Source organism: Oncorhynchus masou, chromosome 5 (assembly GCF_036934945.1).
Source record: "Oncorhynchus masou masou isolate Uvic2021 chromosome 5, UVic_Omas_1.1, whole genome shotgun sequence".
NCBI lineage: Eukaryota > Metazoa > Chordata > Actinopteri > Salmoniformes > Salmonidae > Oncorhynchus > Oncorhynchus masou.
Genome location: NC_088216.1, coordinates 15,104,136 through 15,122,329, shown reverse-complemented (window position 1 = coordinate 15,122,329; position 18,194 = coordinate 15,104,136). Strand labels below are relative to the sequence as shown.

Genomic DNA, 18,194 nt, shown 5'->3' with positions numbered 1-18,194 from the left:
ACACTGCCAAGGAACAAGGCTGCTCTCTCTCTCTCCTCTCCCGAGACACTGCCAGGGAACAAGGCTGCTCTCTCTCTCTCCTCTCCCGAGACACTGCCAGGGAACAAGGCTGATCTTTCTAACTCCTCTTCTGGCTTTCTCTCCTCCCCACTCCTTTCCCTCGTTTTATCCTGTCCTCCATCTCCCCCACTCCTCCTCCTTTCATTTGCATTGGTTGTCCTCCACTCAGTCATTCTCCCTCTTTCCCCATCACTCTCTTCAGGGGTGATTACCTAAGATCTGTCATAGCTCATAGACTCCGTGACAATTTCTCTCCCCTGCACAAAACAGACACGTTCAGGGTAAAGGTCACACACATCCAGGTCAAAGGCCACGGAGAAAAATGACAACACGTTCACGGTGGAAGAGAGAAAATCATGTCTTTTATTGAAATAAATAAAACATCACTACACATAATCTGAAGCAAATCATTGATGATATTATATTCACCAAGTAGGTAGACAACATGTAATAAGAACAATGACATCACAGTCATTTAACGTCTCCGTGACGACACTGTGTATTAGACTGACAAGAGGTTGGCTGACTGGTTTTGGCAGCTTTAGATCAGGCAGTAAAGAAGAGCAAGATGTTGCTTCAGTCTACAGTCCCAATACAACGCCTGTGTAGTCTCTCCCATGCCAGGTTTCAAACACCCCTTTTTCCATTTCAACATATAAAAATACTGTGTCCAAATGAAATGCAATGATATATATTACAATCTGTTAAGTATTTTCCGTTTTGTATCATAATCAAAGGGCTACATTAGGCTACATGACACTAAGTAATAAAAACAATCTCAGCAAAAAATGTAAATGTTAAACAAATGTTATGTACCTTTCTGTTTTAGTTTTACAACAATATAAATAAAATATTATCAAAGCTACATTTGTGTTGAATTTCATAATACTGCTGACGTGGTAGAAGGAGACTGATTGGACCAGAGAGAGATAGGAGGCGGGTTTTACTCAATGATACAATTATAACCAATTACCATGACGAATGTTAAAGAAGATTCTGGCTAAAATCAAACCGGCACATAGCCTCCAAAAGGCTCTTTAAAGTAGGCCAAAGGGCCCCCACCTCTTTAAAGTAGGCCAAAGGGCCCCCACCTCTTTAAAGTAGGCCAAAGGGCCCCCACCTCTTTAAAGTAGGCCAAAGGGCCCCCACCTCTTTAAAGTATGCCAAAGGGCCCCCACCTCTTAAAGTAGACCAAAGGGCCCCCACCTCTTTAAAGTAAGCCAAAAGGCCCCCACCTCTTTAAAGTAGGCCAAAGGGCCTCAGCTGTTCTCTCAAATGCACCCCCTTCCCCCATCTGAACCTTCAAGCATCCTCATCATAAAACTGGCCACTAGAGGGCAAACTGGCATTGCAGCCCAGTGAAAAGATACACAGATTAAATGGTAAACTAGCAAAAAAGAGCAGCAGTTTCTCATTTAACAGGAAGAAACTAGAGAAGTGTCTCAACGTTTTCCTGTTGCCAACATGGCTGCCATGCATCACACAGGTTCCTCCATTTTACAATGATTTGAGCACATGGATAAAGTGGTGTACAACACAGTATAAATCCAAAGAATGACCTTTCAATATAACATTACTAATGTGAGACCACAGTTGACTTCCTTTAGGTAGATGAAGATGATGAAGATGAGGTTGGTTGGTTTCGTGTTGGTTGGCCGTCCTTGCCAGGGAAGAACTGTCCTATATTACAAACACTGTTGTCCACAACACACAGACAATGTCCATGTTTTATATATATATATACTTTCCCACAGTGTGTCCAGTAACTCCTCTTCAGCTGACTGCGCTGCCCACGTGTGTGTAGTACCTCACCGACTCTACACACACTCCTTGCAGCCGCACTCCACTGCTTTCTCCACGTCCTGTGTGAAGGAACTTCCGTCGTCGCACTCGAAGGTGTAGCGCCGGCGTCGTACCCTCAGCGGGGCGCAGCACGCCGCCCCGCCCCCCTGGCAGCCCCCCCGACACTCCACCCAGGAGAAGGGCCGCGTCGTCTGGCAGTCGGCGAGGCCACGTGGCACCCGGTGGAAGTCACGCACCGCCTCGCCGCGACACGCTGATTCAACTGGAGGTTAGAGGACAGGGGTTAAAGAGGCTGAGTAGTGGGACATTATCAAACACAGTAGTGGTTATTCATGTATCGTTGTTTTGAATGTTCTCTTGAGGACTGGTGTCTGACCACTTTCTTCTCAATACATTCTCAGTTGGCGCTTATCAACATTAGGTCTAAAGTTCATTTGTTTGTCATCATTGTGATGTCACCCGATTGACTTTAAATGTAGTCTCATGCTAGCTAGCTAAGAGTGAAGGGAAAGCATCACATTTTTGCTAGCACATTCTTTAGGAACATTGCTAGCTAATGACATTTGTCTAAAGTAAATTTGACGGCATAATAATGATGGCAAAGTTGATTCCTACTAATTGTTTGCCTAATGTAACAAGGGCATCGTATTTCCAAGACGAAACAATCTCTAGCCCCCTTTAAGAATGACAAGGCACCACTAAACGTCTTGAGAACACTCAACAATGGTGCGATGAGACCGAGTGTTCCAATGTCTCTCCCTGTCAAACACACACTCCATCCTCCCTCCACACCTCTCCCCCTCGGCCATAACCTGTATCACAGGTTCCCTCTCTCGTACCTGTCCCCCCTCCTCCTATCTTCTCCCTCCATCCTTACTTGTGTCGCATGTGTCCCCGGTGTATCCCGTGTCACAGAGACAGTAGGTCGCTCCTCCCCCAGTCAGCTGACAGTGGCCATGTTGGCAGAGCAGCACTGAACACGGCTTGGCTGGTCCTTCTGGCACTGCTGGTACTGGTGCTGTTAGCTCCCCCTGTTGATTACACAGGGTGGCGTGCCAGCCTTCCTCACACTCACACCTGTACGACTGAACATCCTGAACCACACACACACCCCTCACACACCTGGGAGAGATGGAGGAGAGATGGAGGGAGAGATGGGGAGGGAGAGATGGAGGGGAGGGAGAGATGGAGAGAAAAGGGGAGGGAGAAATGGAGGGGAGGGAGAGATGGAGAGAAAAGGGGAGGGAGAAATGGAGGGAGAGAAATGGAGGGGAGGGAGAAATGGAGAGAAAGGGGGAGGGAGAAATGGAGGGGAGGGAGAAATGGAGGGAGGGAGAGATGTAGAGAAAAGGGGAGGGAGAAATGGAGGGAGAGAAATGGAGGGAGAGGGGGAAGGAGAAATGGAGGGAGAGGGGGAATGAGAAATGGAGGTAGAGGGGGAAGTAGAAAAGGAGGGAGTGGGAGAAATGGAGGGAGAAATGGAGGGCAAGGGGGAGGGAAAAATGGAGGGAGAGGAAGAGAAAGATGATATTAGAAAAATACAGTGGGGAAAATACAAAAGCTGCGACTCTGACAACAGAATCAATTAAACCATATAATTAATGAGTTACCCCCAAAATAAATCAACATGATAAAACACAGGATAACAACAAGCCACACAGACCCACTATAAACCATAACAGACTACAACCCTTTACCACTCACTCTCCTGTCTCACTTACTTGTTCCCCTGGCATGGGTTAGCCGCGGTTGCCGGGGCAACATCTCCCCCAACAAGGCCTCCTCCGATTGGCTGATCGCAGTGTAGCCCACCCCAGTCAGGCTGGCAGTGGCAGAGGGGTCCCTGGGCACCATCCGGTTGGCACACTCCATGGAGGCAGAACAGCTTCCTGCAGGGCTGGCATCCTGGCACCACCCCCGGCTTCAGCACATCAAACAATTAGAATTATTATCAACGCAGTGTGAAAATGTGTCTTTAGCTTCAGATAAAAAATACTAAAATAAATATTTCTCCAACTTCTCACACCTAGGTTCTCTGAAATATTCCAACTGGGATTTCTGGAAAACCTGGGAATTTTGGGTAAGTTACCAGAATGTTCCTCCCTGTCTCCCACCATACCTTCATAGTGGTCTGGGTGAAGTCCTGCAGCTCGTGGTTGATGTACAGATTCCTGATGCAGCCGTGGAAACTGGAGGAGTTGAGGGGCTGGAAGAGACTCAGAGAGGAGTAGGACATCTTTTCTGGCATACCTGGGGGGGGGGAGAGAATATATAGGTTGGGAGTAGAGAATAGAGTGGAGAGAGAGAGAGAAAGAGAGTGAGGGAGAGGAGACCTGGATATTAATATGTAATAGGGTGGGTTAGGGCCTGAACCGAGCTCTCAGCTGGGGTTGTGTGTGTCTTACCCCCCACGTATAGTGGTGCCTCTCCAGACAGAGGTGGGACCCCTCCCAGACTGTCCAGAGTGGTGGGCGCACCCCCGTCCACAGACAGGTTCACCATCCTGTCAAAGGTCACCAGCTCTACCGTATGGAAACGCCCGTCATTCACCGTCTCAGCACTACGGCAACACCAGAGGTCAGGGATTAGAGGTCAGTGGTTAGGTGGCGTGATATTTTATTATGTTCTGATAGTCTGTGTTTGTGAATAGAATGTAGATGACGTTGGTGTGTGTGTGTGTACCTGTATGTAATGTGTGTGTGTGTGTGTGTGTGTGTGTGTGTGTGTGTGTGTGTCCTTCAAACTTTGCTTTCGTCAAAGAATTCTCCATCTGCAGCAATTACAGCCTTGCAGACCTTTGATGGGCACTTCTACGTACCGTACGGCCAAGCTGCTGCCACAACAGCTCAATAGGGTTGAGATCTGGTGACTGTGCTGGCCACTCCATTATAGACAGAATTCCAGAATTCCCTAAATAGTTATTGCATAGTTTGGAGCTGTGCTTTGGGTCATTGTCCTGGAAATTGGCTCCAATTAAGCGCCGTCCAGACGGCATCAAGCACTCCTCCAGCATCTTTTCATTTTTTCTGCATCTCACGAATGTTCTTCTTTGTGATCCGAACACCTCAAACTTCGATTCGTCCATAACACTTTTTTTTCCAGTCTTCCTCTGTTCAGTGTCTGTGTTCTTTTGACCATCTTCATTTATTTTTATTTTTTTATTGGCCAGTCTGAGATGTGACTTTTTCTTTGCATCTCTGCCTAGAAGGCCAGCATCCCGAAGTCACCTCTTCACTGTTGACGTTGAGACTGGACAGAGGAACTCTGCCTAGAAGGCCAGCATCCAGTGGTCGCCTCCTCACTGTTGACGTTGAGACTGGTGTTTTACGGTTACTTTTTAATGAAGCTGCCAGTTGAAGACTTGTGAGGCATCTGTTTCTCAAACTAGACACTCTACTGTACTTGTCCTCTTGCTCAATTGTGTACCGGGGCCTCCCACTCCTCTTTCTGGTTAGAGACAGTTTGAGCTGTTCTGTGAAGGGAGTAGTACACAGTGTTGTACGAGATCTTCAGTTTCTTGGGAACTTCTCACATGGAATAGCCTTCATTTCTCAGAACAAGAATAGTCTGACGAGTTTCAGAAGAAAGGTCTTTGTTTCTGGATATTTTGAGCCTATAATCGAACCCACAAATGCTGATGCTCCAGATACTCAACTAGTCTAAAGAAGGCCATTTTCATTGCTTCTTTAATCAGAACAACAGTTTTCGTCTGTGCTAACATAATTGTAAAATGGTTTTCTAATGATCAATTAGCCTTTTAAAATGATAAACTTGGATTAGCTAACACAACGTGCCACTGGAACACAGGAGTGATGGTTGCTGATAATGGGCCTCTGTACGCCTATGTAGATATTCCATAAAACATCGGCATTTTCCAGCTACAATAGTCATTTACAACATTAACAATGTCTACACTGTATTTCTATTCAATTTGATGTTATTTTTTATTATTTTTTATTTATTTCACCTTTATTTAACCAGGTAGGCCAGTTGAGAACAAGTTCTCATTTACAACTGCGACCTGGCCAAGATAAAGCAAAGCAGTGCGACACATGTAGATAGTGTGTGTACCTGTAGATAGTATGTGTTCCTGTAGATAGTGTGTGTACCTGTAGATAGTGTGTGTTCCTGTAGATAGTGTGTGTACCTGTAGATAGTGTGTGTTCCTGTAGATAGTGTGTGTTCTTGTAGATAGTGTGTGTACCTGTAGATAGTGTGTGTTCCTGTAGATAGTGTGTGTACCTGTAGATAGTGTGTGTTCCTGTAGATAGTGTGTGTACCTGTAGATAGTGTGTGTACCTGTAGATAGTGTGTGTACCTGTAGATAGTGTGTGTACCTGTAGATAGTATGTGTTCCTGTAGATAGTGTGTGTTCTTGTAGATAGTGTGTGTACCTGTAGATAGTGTGTGTACCTGTAGATAGTGTGTGTTCCTGTAGATAGTGTGTGTTCTTGTAGATAGTGTGTGTTCTTGTAGATAGTGTGTGTTCCTGTAGATAGTGTGTGTTCTTGTAGATAGTGTGTGTTCCTGTAGATAGTGTGTGTTCCTGTAGATAGTGTGTGTACCTGTAGATAGTGTGTGTTCCTGTAGATAGTGTGTGTACCTGTAGATAGTGTGTGTACCTGTAGATAGTGTGTGTTCCTGTAGATAGTATGTGTTCCTGTAGATAGTGTGTGTTCCTGTAGATAGTGTGTGTACCTGTAGATAGTGTGTGTTCCTGTAGATAGTGTGTGTACCTGTAAATAGTGTGTGTTCCTGTAGATAGTGTGTGTACCTGTAGATAGTGTGTGTTCCTGTAGATAGTGTGTGTACCTGTAGATAGTGTGTGTTCCTGTAGATAGTGTGTGTACCTGTAGATAGTGTGTGTTCCTGTAGATAGTGTGTGTTCCTGTAGATAGTGTGTGTACCTGTAGATAGTGTGTGTTCCTGTAGATAGTGTGTGTACCTGTAGATAGTGTGTGTACCTGTAGATAGTGTGTGTTCCTGTAGATAGTGTGTGTACCTGTAGATAGTGTGTGTACCTGTAGATAGTGTGTGTACCTGTAGATAGTATGTGTTCCTGTAGATAGTGTGTGTACCTGTAGATAGTGTGTGTTCCTGTAGATAGTGTGTGTACCTGTAGATAGTGTGTGTACCTGTAGATAGTGTGTGTTCCTGTAGATAGTGTGTGTTCCTGTAGATAGTGTGTGTTCCTGTAGATAGTGTGTGTTCCTGTAGATAGTGTGTGTTCCTGTAGATAGTGTGTGTACCTGTAGATAGTGTGTGTTCCTGTAGATAGTGTGTGTACCTGTAGATAGTGTGTGTTCCTGTAGATAGTGTGTGTTCCTGTAGATAGATAGTGTGTGTTCTTGTAGATAGTGTGTGTACCTGTAGATAGTGTGTGTACCCGTAGATAGTGTGTGTACCTGTAGATAGTGTGTGTACCTGTAGATAGTGTGTGTACCTGTAGATAGTGTGTGTACCTGTAGATAGTGTGTGTTCCAGTAGATAGTGTGTGTACCTGTAGATAGTGTGTGTACCTGTAGATAGTGTGTGTACCTGTAGATAGTGTGTGTACCTGTAGATAGTGTGTGTACCTGTAGATAGTGTGTGTTCCTGTAGATAGTGTGTGTACCTGTAGATAGATAGTGCGTGTACCTGTAGATAGTGTGTGTTCCTGTAGATAGTGCGTGTACCTGTAGATAGTGTGTGTACCTGTAGATAGTGTGTGTACCTGTAGATAGTGTGTGTACCTGTAGATAGTGTGTGTACCTGTAGATAGTGTGTGTTCCTGTAGATAGTGTGTGTACCTGTAGATAGTGTGTGTTCCTGTAGATAGTGTGTGTACCTGTAGATAGTGTGTGTACCTGTAGATAGTGTGTGTACCTGTAGATAGTGTGTGTTCCTGTAGATAGTGTGTGTACCTGTAGATAGTGTGTGTTCCTGTAGATAGTGTGTGTTCCTGTAGATAGTGCTTGTACCTGTAGATAGTGTGTGTTCCTGTAGATAGTGTGTGTTCCTGTAGATAGTGTGTGTTCCTGTAGATAGTGTGTGTACCTGTAGATAGTGTGTCCAGGCTGACTACCAGGGTCGTAGCTGACTCGAACATGTCCCTCATGGAGCTCCACAGCCATTGGCTTGTTGTCTCCATTATACAGCAGGATACCGTTATCCTCCGCTGTAGACACCTGGGGAACACACACAGGTCAGAATGTGTGTGTGTGCGCACACGTGTGTTTTCCTCTGTGTGTGTATGCACATCTATGTCTGTGTGAGCATGTGTGTGTGTTTTCCTCTGTGTGTGTGCGTGTGTGTGCATTAGGGTGATTACATGTCCTGGAATGTGCGGGACAGTCCGGCATTTTGGTCCTTTGTCCCTTTGTAGAGGTCACATTGCTCTTATGACATGTGACTATATGATAATGACAAGAGCCTATATGATAAGGACATGAGACTATATGATAAGGACAAGAGACTATATGATAAGGACAAGAGACTATATGATAATGAGAAGAGACTATATGATAATGACAAGAGCCTATATGATAAGGACATGAGACTATATGATAAGGACAAGAGACTATATGATAAGGACAAGAGACTATATGATAAGGACAAGAGACTATATGATAATGAGAAGAGAATATATGATAATGACAAGAGCCTATATGATAAGGACATGAGACTATGTGATAAGGACAAGAGACTATATGATAAGGACAAGAGACTATATGATAAGGACAAGAGACTATATGATAAGGACAAGAGACTATATGATAATGACAAGAGACTATATGATAATGACATGAGACTATATGATAATGACAAGAGCCTATATGATAAGGACATGATACTATATGATAAGGACAAGAGACTATATGATAAGGACAAGAGACTATATGATAATGAGAAGAGAATATATGATAAGGACAAGAGACTATATGATAATGACAAGAGACTATATGATAATGAGAAGAGACTATATGATAAGGACAAGACACTATATGATAAGGACAAGAGACTATATGATAATGAGAAGAGACTATATGATAAGGACAAGAGACTATATGATAATGACAAGAGACTATATGATAAGGACAAGAGACTATATGATAATGAGAAGAGACTATATGATAAGGACAAGAGACTATATGATAAGGACAAGAGACTATATTAAAAGGACGAGAGACTATATGATAAGGACGAGAGACTATATGATAATGACAAGAGAATATATGATAAGGACAAGAGACTATATGATAATGACAAGAGACTATATGATAATGAGAAGAGACTATATGATAAGGACAAGAGACTATATGATAAGGACAAGAGACTATATGATAATGAGAAGAGACTATATGATAAGGACAAGAGACTATATGATAAGGACAAGAGACTATATGATAATGAGAAGAGACTATATGATAATGACAAGAGACTATATGATAAGGACAAGAGACTATATGATAAGGACGAGAGACTATATGATAAGGACAAGAGACTATATGATAATGACAAGAGACTATATGATAAGGACAAGAGACTATATGATAAGGACAAGATACTATGTGATAAGGACAAGAGACTATATGATAAGGACAAGAGACTATATTATAAGGACAAGAGACTATATGATAACGACAAGAGACTATATGATAACGACAATAGACTATATGATAATGACAAGAGACTATATGATAATGACAAGAGACTATATGATAATGACAAGAGACTATATGATAATGACAAGAGACCACATGATAAGGACAAGAGACCATATGATAATGACAAGAGACTATATGATAATGACAAGATACTATACGATAATGACAAGAGACTATACGATAATGACAAGAGACTATACGATAATGACAAGAGACTATACGATAATGACAAGAGACTATACGATAATGACAAGAGACTATATGATAATGCGAAGAGACTATATGATAAGGACAAGAGACTATATGATAAGGACAAGAGACTATATGATAATGAGAAGAGACTATATGATAAGGACAAGAGACTATATGATAATGAGAAGAGACTATATGATAAGGACAAGAGACTATATGATAAGGACAAGAGACTATATGATAAGGACGAGAGACTATATGATAAGGACGAGAGACTATATGATAAGGACAAGAGACTATATGATAATGACAAGAGACTATATGATAAGGACAAGAGACTATATGATAAGGACAAGAGACTATGTGATAAGGACAAGAGACTATATGATAAGGACAAGAGACTATATTATAAGGACAAGAGACTATATGATAAGGACAAGAGACTATATGATAACGACAAGAGACTATATGATAACGACAATAGACTATATGATAAGGACAAGAGACTATATGATAATGACAAGAGACTATATGATAATGACAAGAGGCTATATGATAATGACAAGAGACCACATGATAAGGACAAGAGACTATATGATAATGACAAGAGACTATATGATAATGACAAGAGACTATATGATAATGACAAGATACTATACGATAATGACAAGAGACTATATGATAAGGACAAGAGACGATATGATGACTATATGATAAGGACAAGAGACTATATGATGACTATATGATATGGATAAGAGACTATATGACGACTATATGATGACTATATGATAAGGACAAGAGACTATATGATAACGACAAGAGACTCTATGATGACTATATGATAAGGACAAGAGACTATATGATAAGGATAAGAGACTATATGATGACTATATGATGACTATATGATAAGGATAAGATACTATATGATGACTATATGATAAGGACAAGAGACTCTATGATAAGGATAAGAGATTATATGATGACTATATGATAAGGACAAGAGACTATATGATAAGGATAAGAGATTATATGATGACTATATGACTATATGATAAGGACAAGAGACTATACGATAATGACAAGAGACTATATGATAATGACAAGAGACTATATGATAATGAGAAGAGACTATATGATAAGGACAAGAGACTATATGATGACTATATGATAAGGACAAGAGACTATATGATAAGGACAAGAGACTGTATGATAAGGACAAGAGACTGTATGATAAGGACAAGAGACTGTATGATAAGGACAAGAGACTGTATGATAAGGACAAGAGACTGTATGATAAGGACAAGAGACTGTATGATAAGGACAAGAGACTATATGATGACTATATGATAAGAGACTATATGATAAGGACAAGAGACTATATGATGACTATATGATAAGAGACTATATGATAAGGACAAGAGACTATATGATGACTATATGATAAGGATAAGAGACTATATGATGACTATATGATAAGGATAAGAGACTACATGATAAGGACGTGGTGCTGGTGATTTTAAACACTTCTCCAATCATTGTTGAGGTCTTATATTCTGGAAGTACAAGACGAGACCTAGGCAAATGTTATATCATCAACCAATCACATTTGTCAAATCCTTTCAGGCTAAATTCCAGATACACTTGGAGAGGACAGTTAACTACTTACAAAAGGTGTGTGTTTAATGAAGAGCTACAAAAGTATGAAAATAACCGTATTAGACTGACAGATATGAGGTCATTCATTTCATTAAACTTGTGAGGCTCTCCATGCTCATTAGTTTCTCATTCAACATCTGTGCTGCATCGGTCACTCATCGGTCACTCAAACCTGTTGAAAAGCCTCCCTTCCTAACTCTTCCCTGAGACCAACCAGAAATATTCCCTTGGCCAAATATTCACAGATTTTCATAAAAAATGTGGCCTCATTTATCACCAACACTTGCACGAGGCAAAAGAGTAAGCTTACGTGAGCTTCAGTTAGCTTCAGTTAGCTTCATTTAGCTTCATTTAGCTTCAGTTAGCTTCATTTAGCTTCAGTTAGCTTCAGTTAGCTTAATTTAGCTTCAGTTAGCTTCAGTTAGCTTCAGTTAACTTCAGTTAACTTCAGTTAGCTTCAGTTAGCTTCAGTTAGCTTCATTTAGCTTCAGTTAGCTTCATTTAGCTTCAGTTAGCTTAATTTAACTTCAGTTAGCTTCAGTTAGCTTCAGTTAGCTTCAGTTAGCTCGCTCAGTGCAGCAGGAGGGAGATGTGTGTCTGTGGGGGGATGTAGCCTAATGTCTAGGCTACGCTGTTCCGCAAAATCATTCGATTTTCTGCATTTGGGTATTTTAAATGTGGTCACCCTAGTGTGTGTGTGTGTGTGTGTGTGTGTGTGTGTGTGTGTGTGTGTGTGTGTGTGTGTGTGTGTGTGTGTGTGTGATTACCTGCAGTGTGATGTTGGCCTGAGGCCAGTTCTTCAGGTCAGACAGCTGTAGGTAAGAATCTCTATTCACGAAGTTCACACTGACCAGCTTCTCACAACGCACACCCTCGAACCCCGGCAGACACTGGCACAGCGCAGTACCGCCTCTGTCCACACAGGGGGCGCTGTTCTGACAGCGAGCCCGCTCACAGGGAGATGGAGGAGGAGGGGGCACCTCACACAACTCACCACTAGGGGGCGGAAGAGGAGGGGAGAATTACTACTGACCACAACATGCGACATAGTAAGGACTAAGATCTGTCCGTAACGCCTGAGCAAAGCATGCAGACATCTTGAGTCCTGAGGGTGTTCCACAAGGGAAATAGACTGCAACCATTAACTAACACATTCCACTTGTTCTGTGTTCCAGTCTGAGAAGGTAGTGTGCTGTGAACGTGTGTGTTTCTATTTCATGTTGTAAGAATAGAAATCATTTGCACTTAAAAAAGCCACAGTAATGCATAAAACAATGTGCTAATGTAACATTTAGGAATGTTCATTCAAATTGTTCAACTGAAATTGTGAACATGTTGTCCCTCAAACTGAACCCTTAATGAACCCACCTCTTATGTACGACAGTACTGAGACAAGGAGAGACCAACTTATTATGACACATCTAGGGCACTAATAGTTTCCACAGTTACACCTGTGTGTCTGTGTCTTACCTGTACCCCTGAGGGCAGGTGCAGGTGTATCCATCCACCTGGTCCACACACACCGCTCCATTCTGACAGTCCTGATCCTCACACTCATCATAGTTCACACTGCAGTCACCCCCCACGAAGCCTGGGGAACACGCACATCTGGACACACACATGTAGAACATGAACATGTGTACCAGTGTGTGTGTGTGTGTGTGCGTCTGTGTGTAGTCACCTGGGGCCTGTTGGGGTGCTGCTGCAGGTAGAGTGTTGCTGACAGGGGTTTCTACCAGGAGAGCACACATCCTCCTCTTCCTCACACAACAACCCTGAGAGAGAGCGAGAGAGAGAGAGAGAGCGAGAGAGAGAGAGAGAGAGATTTAGTTTTAAATGATTATCAATTCAAAATGATCTTTATGAAAGTAATGTATCTACTCATCTATATAGTATGGTGCCACAGTTGTTTTGTCTATAGAATGTCCTGAGAGAATGTCTAGAGAGAATGTCTTTACAATGTCTAGAGAGAATGTCTTTACAATGTCTAGAGAGAATGTCTTTAGAATGTCTAGAGAGAATGTCTTCAGAATGTTTAGAGAGAATGTCTAGAGAGAATGCCTGGAGAGAATGTCTTTAAAATGTCTAGAGAGAATGTCTTTAAAATGTCTAGAGAGAATGTCTAGAGAGAATGTCTTTAGAATGTCGAGAGAGAATGTCTTTAGAATGTTTAGAGAGAATGCCTAGAGAGAATGTCTTTACAATGTCTAGAGAGAATGTCTTTAAAATGTCTAGAGAAAATGTCTTTAGAATGTTTAGAGAGAATTTTTAGAGAAAATGTCTTTAGAATGTTTAGAGAGAATGTCTAGAGAGAATGTCTATATATCATACCAATGTAGAAGGGAGGACAGAAGCAGGTGTAGTTGCCTACTCCGTCCACACAGGTTGCACCATTCTCACATCCGTGGTCCTCACAGTCATCTATATCCACCTCACAGAACGATCCATGGAAACCCACCAGGCATGAACAACTAGAGAGGGGAAAGACTGGTCAGTGTGTGTTTATGTATGTGTATGTGTGTGTGTGTGTGTGTAGGGGCACAACTTTGGTTTTAGAACATAATTTAAAAAATGATAATTATCCAGTCAGATAAACATTCCAAACAGCCTACATGACCACTTGGAGGCATCCACATGGTTCTAAAGCACACCGTTACCCCTGTATTTAAACAAAATCACATTCCAATGATAAACCTGTGTGTGTAGGGGGGGGGGTGTTCTCACCGTCCGTAGTGAAAGTTGTGCCCCTGTGTGTGTGTGTATATGGGTGTGTTTATAGAGTGTGTGTATAGAGTGGGCCCAGTGTGTGTTTGTATATGTGTGTGTGTAGTGTGGGCCCAGTGTGTGTGTGTGTGTATAAGTGCTACCTGAATCTCCTTGTCTGTTCGTCACTGATGCATGTTCCTCCATTTGTGCATGGGTTACTGGCACACACATCCACTGGAGTCTCACAGTATTTACCCTGTAAAACACACACACTTTCATTACATCTGTGGATTATATACATTACTATTTTCAATAGGGTATTCTCTACTATAATAATATATTTTAATACTATTTTCAATAGAGTATTCTCTTCTATAATAATATATTTTAATACCATTTTCAATAGGGTATTCTCTACTATAATAATATATTTTAATACTATTTTCAATAGGGTATTCTCTACTATAATAATATATTTTAATACTATTTTCAATAGGGTATTCTCTACTATAATAATATGTTTTAATACTATTTTCAATAGGGTATTCTCTACTATAATAATATATTTTAATACTATTTTCAATAGGGTATTCTCTACTATAATAATATATTTTAATACTATTTTTTTATTACTATTTTCAATAGGGTATTCACTATAATAATATATTTTAGGGTATTCTCTACTATAATAATATGTTTTAATACTATTTTCAATAGGGTATTCTCTACTATAATAATATATTTTAATACTATTTTCAATAGGGTATTCTCTACTATAATAATACATTTTAGAGGATTTTAGAGTGACATAAAAATCACTCCATCCAGTCATATCTTGTTATATTGGATGCAGGTTTCTCTCACTGTGTATAACTGGATTAGTTGAATAGATCAGTGTTCTGCTATGATTGGGACAGTGGTGGGTTCTTACCGTGAAGCCGGGTGCACACACACATGTGTAGAGTTCTACAGGGTCAGACTGACACACACCGTGGTTCTGACAGGGCCCAGACACACATGGACTACACTTCGCCTGGACAGACGTCTCCACTGGACCTGGGGACGGAGAGAAGAACAATTGGAATTTGACTGGGGTCCCTACTAGCTGGCTCCATCTTTCTGGGGTCCCTACTAGCTGATGCCCATCTGTCTGGGATCTCTACTAGCTGACGCCATCTTTCTGGGGTCCCTACTAGCTGGCACCATCTTTCTGGGGTCCCTACTAGCTGACACCATCTTTCTGGGGTCCCTACTAGCTGACACCATCTTTCTGGGGTCCCTACTAGCTGACGCCATCTTTCTGGGGTCCCTAGCTGATGCCATCTGCTGGCTCCATCTTTTTCTGGGGTCCCTACTAGCTGACGCTGACATCTTTCTGGGGTCCCTACTAGCTGACACCATCTTTCTGGGGTCCCTACTAGCTGACGCCATCTTTCTGGGGTCCCTACTAGCTGGCTCCATCTTTCTGGGGTCCCTACTAGCTGATGCCATCTTTCTGGGGTCCCTACTAGCTGGCTCCATCTTTCTGGGGTCCAATGAAAATAAGAAGAGATTACCTTTCACTCCTTTTTCTATTGTCTCTCTCATTATTGGATTTTCTTTCCATTCCTCCCCTGTACCTTTCTATTTTCTCACCCCTTCTATCGCCATCTTCTGTCCCTTCTTTTACACTCCTTTAATCCATCTCTCTCTCTCCCAACTCTTCCTCTTCACCGTACAAAAGCCAGCCCCCCTCCCTCCTCTCCCTTCCTTCTCTCCTCTTCTTTCCCTCCTCTCCCTTCCCTCCCTCCCTCCCTCTCCCTCCTCTCCCTTCCCTCCCTCCCTCCCTCTCCCTCCTCTCCCTCCATCTCCCTCCTCTTCCTTCCCTCCCTCCCTCTCTCCTCTCCCTCCCCTCCCTCCCTCCATCTCCCTCCTCTTCCTCTCCCTCCCTCCCTCCCTCTCCCTCTCCCTCCTCCCTCCCTCCCCTCCCTTCCCTCCCTTCCCTCCCTTCCCTCCCTCCTCCTCTCCCACTCTTACCCAGACATTCAAACTTGGTCTCAGGTGTGGTGAGCAGCAGTTTTCCCTCCATGCCCATTGGTCCGGCACAGCGGGCGATGCCAGGCTCCTTGTACCCACTCTTCACCCAGTCAGACAGCCAGCGCAGATGACAGTCACAGTACAGGGGGTTGGCACCGATTGCCCTGGGGGTTAGAGGTCAGTCGCTCAATTAATTCATTAGACTGACAGCTAATTCAGATGAAAGTCGGGTAGACAAGTACAGGCATGCTCTGAATGTAGTGTAATACTTTCAACTACCACAAGAGGGGGTCCTCTTGCCTCAAATACAGTTAAAGCTGCAATATGTAACTTTTTGGCCATTCTAATTGAAAGCAAGTCTAAGAACCAGGAAATATAAAAGCAATTTCTGCATAGTGCACCTTTAAATTCCATCACTTTAACATGAGAGACTGAATAGAAGGGAATCAGAGCATTTCTGTTGAAAGTTGTCATAGGACAGCAACCTGGAGGCAGTTCCTCCACATACAACACTATAATTAACCCCTGTAAGGATCTGTATCAAAACAACTAAATGTTTCTAATGTTTCTATTCAGTGATGTTGAATGTCTGGGAACCTCTGTACCACCGCATGTTACAGTACATCAATGGAACTAGATGTGTTAGTATGTGAGGTAGAGTATTACATGAATAACCCAGGCTAACCTGCTGTATCCCCTGTTTCTCTCTTTACTCTCAACACAAGGTCAACAGACATGGACCTCTGTAGTGACACGATCCCTCCCTCCCTTTCTCTCCTCCATCAATCCTTCACTCCGACCCTTTTAGCTTGTCCCAAACAGGTCACGCTTCCTAACACACACCACTGGACACACACACACACACACACACACACACACACACACACACACACACACACACACACACACACACACACACACACACACACACCCTCAGTCATGCGTGTCTTTATTGCCAATCCAATCCCATGCCCTCTGACTGGGAAAGCACTTGACTCTGACACAGATAGGAGAGGGTGCAGGCGGTCACTGCTAAGAGTGCTGAGTGGGATAATGTGCACACACACGGGACAAATACACACAGGAAACACACACTCACAGGTGAGACAGGGAGGCCACATCACTGAAGATCCCCTCCATTAGTTCAGAGATGTCGTTACCATGAAGAGATCTGGGACAGAGAAACACAAAACATGTTATTATTAAGGCTCTGTGTGTGTGTGTGTGTGTGTGTGTGTGTGTGTGTGTGTGTGTGTGTGTGTGTGTGTGTGTGTGTGTGTGTGTGTGGTTGTCTCAGGTTGCTGTGTTAGACTGACACTGTTTTCGACATACACACACACGTGTGTGTGTGTGTGTGTGTGTGTGTGTGTGTGTGTGAGAAAGAGAGAGAGCAGGGGGGGGGTCGGCCCTTACAGTAGTCTGAGAGAGCGTAGTCCAGCCAGGGCCAGAGGAGGGATGCAGCGTAGAGAGTTGTAACTCAGGATGCTGGAACACAAGAACACAGTCAAGAGAAGAACACAGAGACACTTATTGCATGATGAACATTCTACACTTTTAATATCACATTCTATGACAGTACACTAGTCTAGATACAGTGTGAGGATGATGAACATGAGGAGAAATGTTTTCAAGAGAATACATATATTGTTGTTCAACCTTTTTTGTTCTTCAGATAATTGTCTTCTGATTAATTATTGTGTGTGTTTGTTTTTCCCTGTGTGTGTGTGTGTGTGTGTGTGTGTGTGTGTGTGTGTGTGTGTGTGTGTGTGTGTGTGTGTGTGTGTGTGTGTGTGTGTGTGTGTGAGAGAGAGAGACTCACAGGGTGGTGAGCTGGCTCATATTGGAGAAGGAGGAGTCAGACAGGGAGCTGATTCTGTTGTTACTCAGATCTCTGGAACAGCAAGGGTTAAAAACAACCACTGCTTAAACATAATGACTCTATGTTAAAAACAACCACTACTTAAACATAATGACTTTATATTAAAAACAACCACTACTTAAACATAATGACTTTATAAAAAACAACCACTACTTAAACATAATGACTTTATATTAAAACAACCACTACTTAAACATAATGACTTTATATTAAAACAACCACTACTTAAACATAAT

At 42.4% G+C, this 18,194-nt stretch overlaps 1 protein-coding gene across 1 annotated transcript in view; it reads right to left on the bottom strand.

Annotated features, from left to right (window-relative positions):
- Nucleotides 1-402: 402 nt before the first annotated feature.
- Nucleotides 403-18,194, bottom strand: part of LOC135528314 (slit homolog 1 protein-like) — a 186,981-nt gene continuing 169,189 nt past the window's right edge. Inside the window, 16 exon segments of the mRNA XM_064957308.1 lie at nt 403-2,125; nt 2,741-2,985; nt 3,585-3,784; nt 3,983-4,113; nt 4,269-4,423; nt 7,900-8,030; nt 12,125-12,353; nt 12,828-12,965; nt 13,039-13,132; nt 13,689-13,828; nt 14,225-14,319; nt 14,995-15,119; nt 16,080-16,243; nt 17,179-17,250; nt 17,493-17,564; nt 17,899-17,970. Of these exon segments, the coding sequence (XP_064813380.1) occupies nt 1,878-2,125; nt 2,741-2,985; nt 3,585-3,784; nt 3,983-4,113; nt 4,269-4,423; nt 7,900-8,030; nt 12,125-12,353; nt 12,828-12,965; nt 13,039-13,132; nt 13,689-13,828; nt 14,225-14,319; nt 14,995-15,119; nt 16,080-16,243; nt 17,179-17,250; nt 17,493-17,564; nt 17,899-17,970 (2,311 nt within the window). The 3' untranslated portion in view covers nt 403-1,877.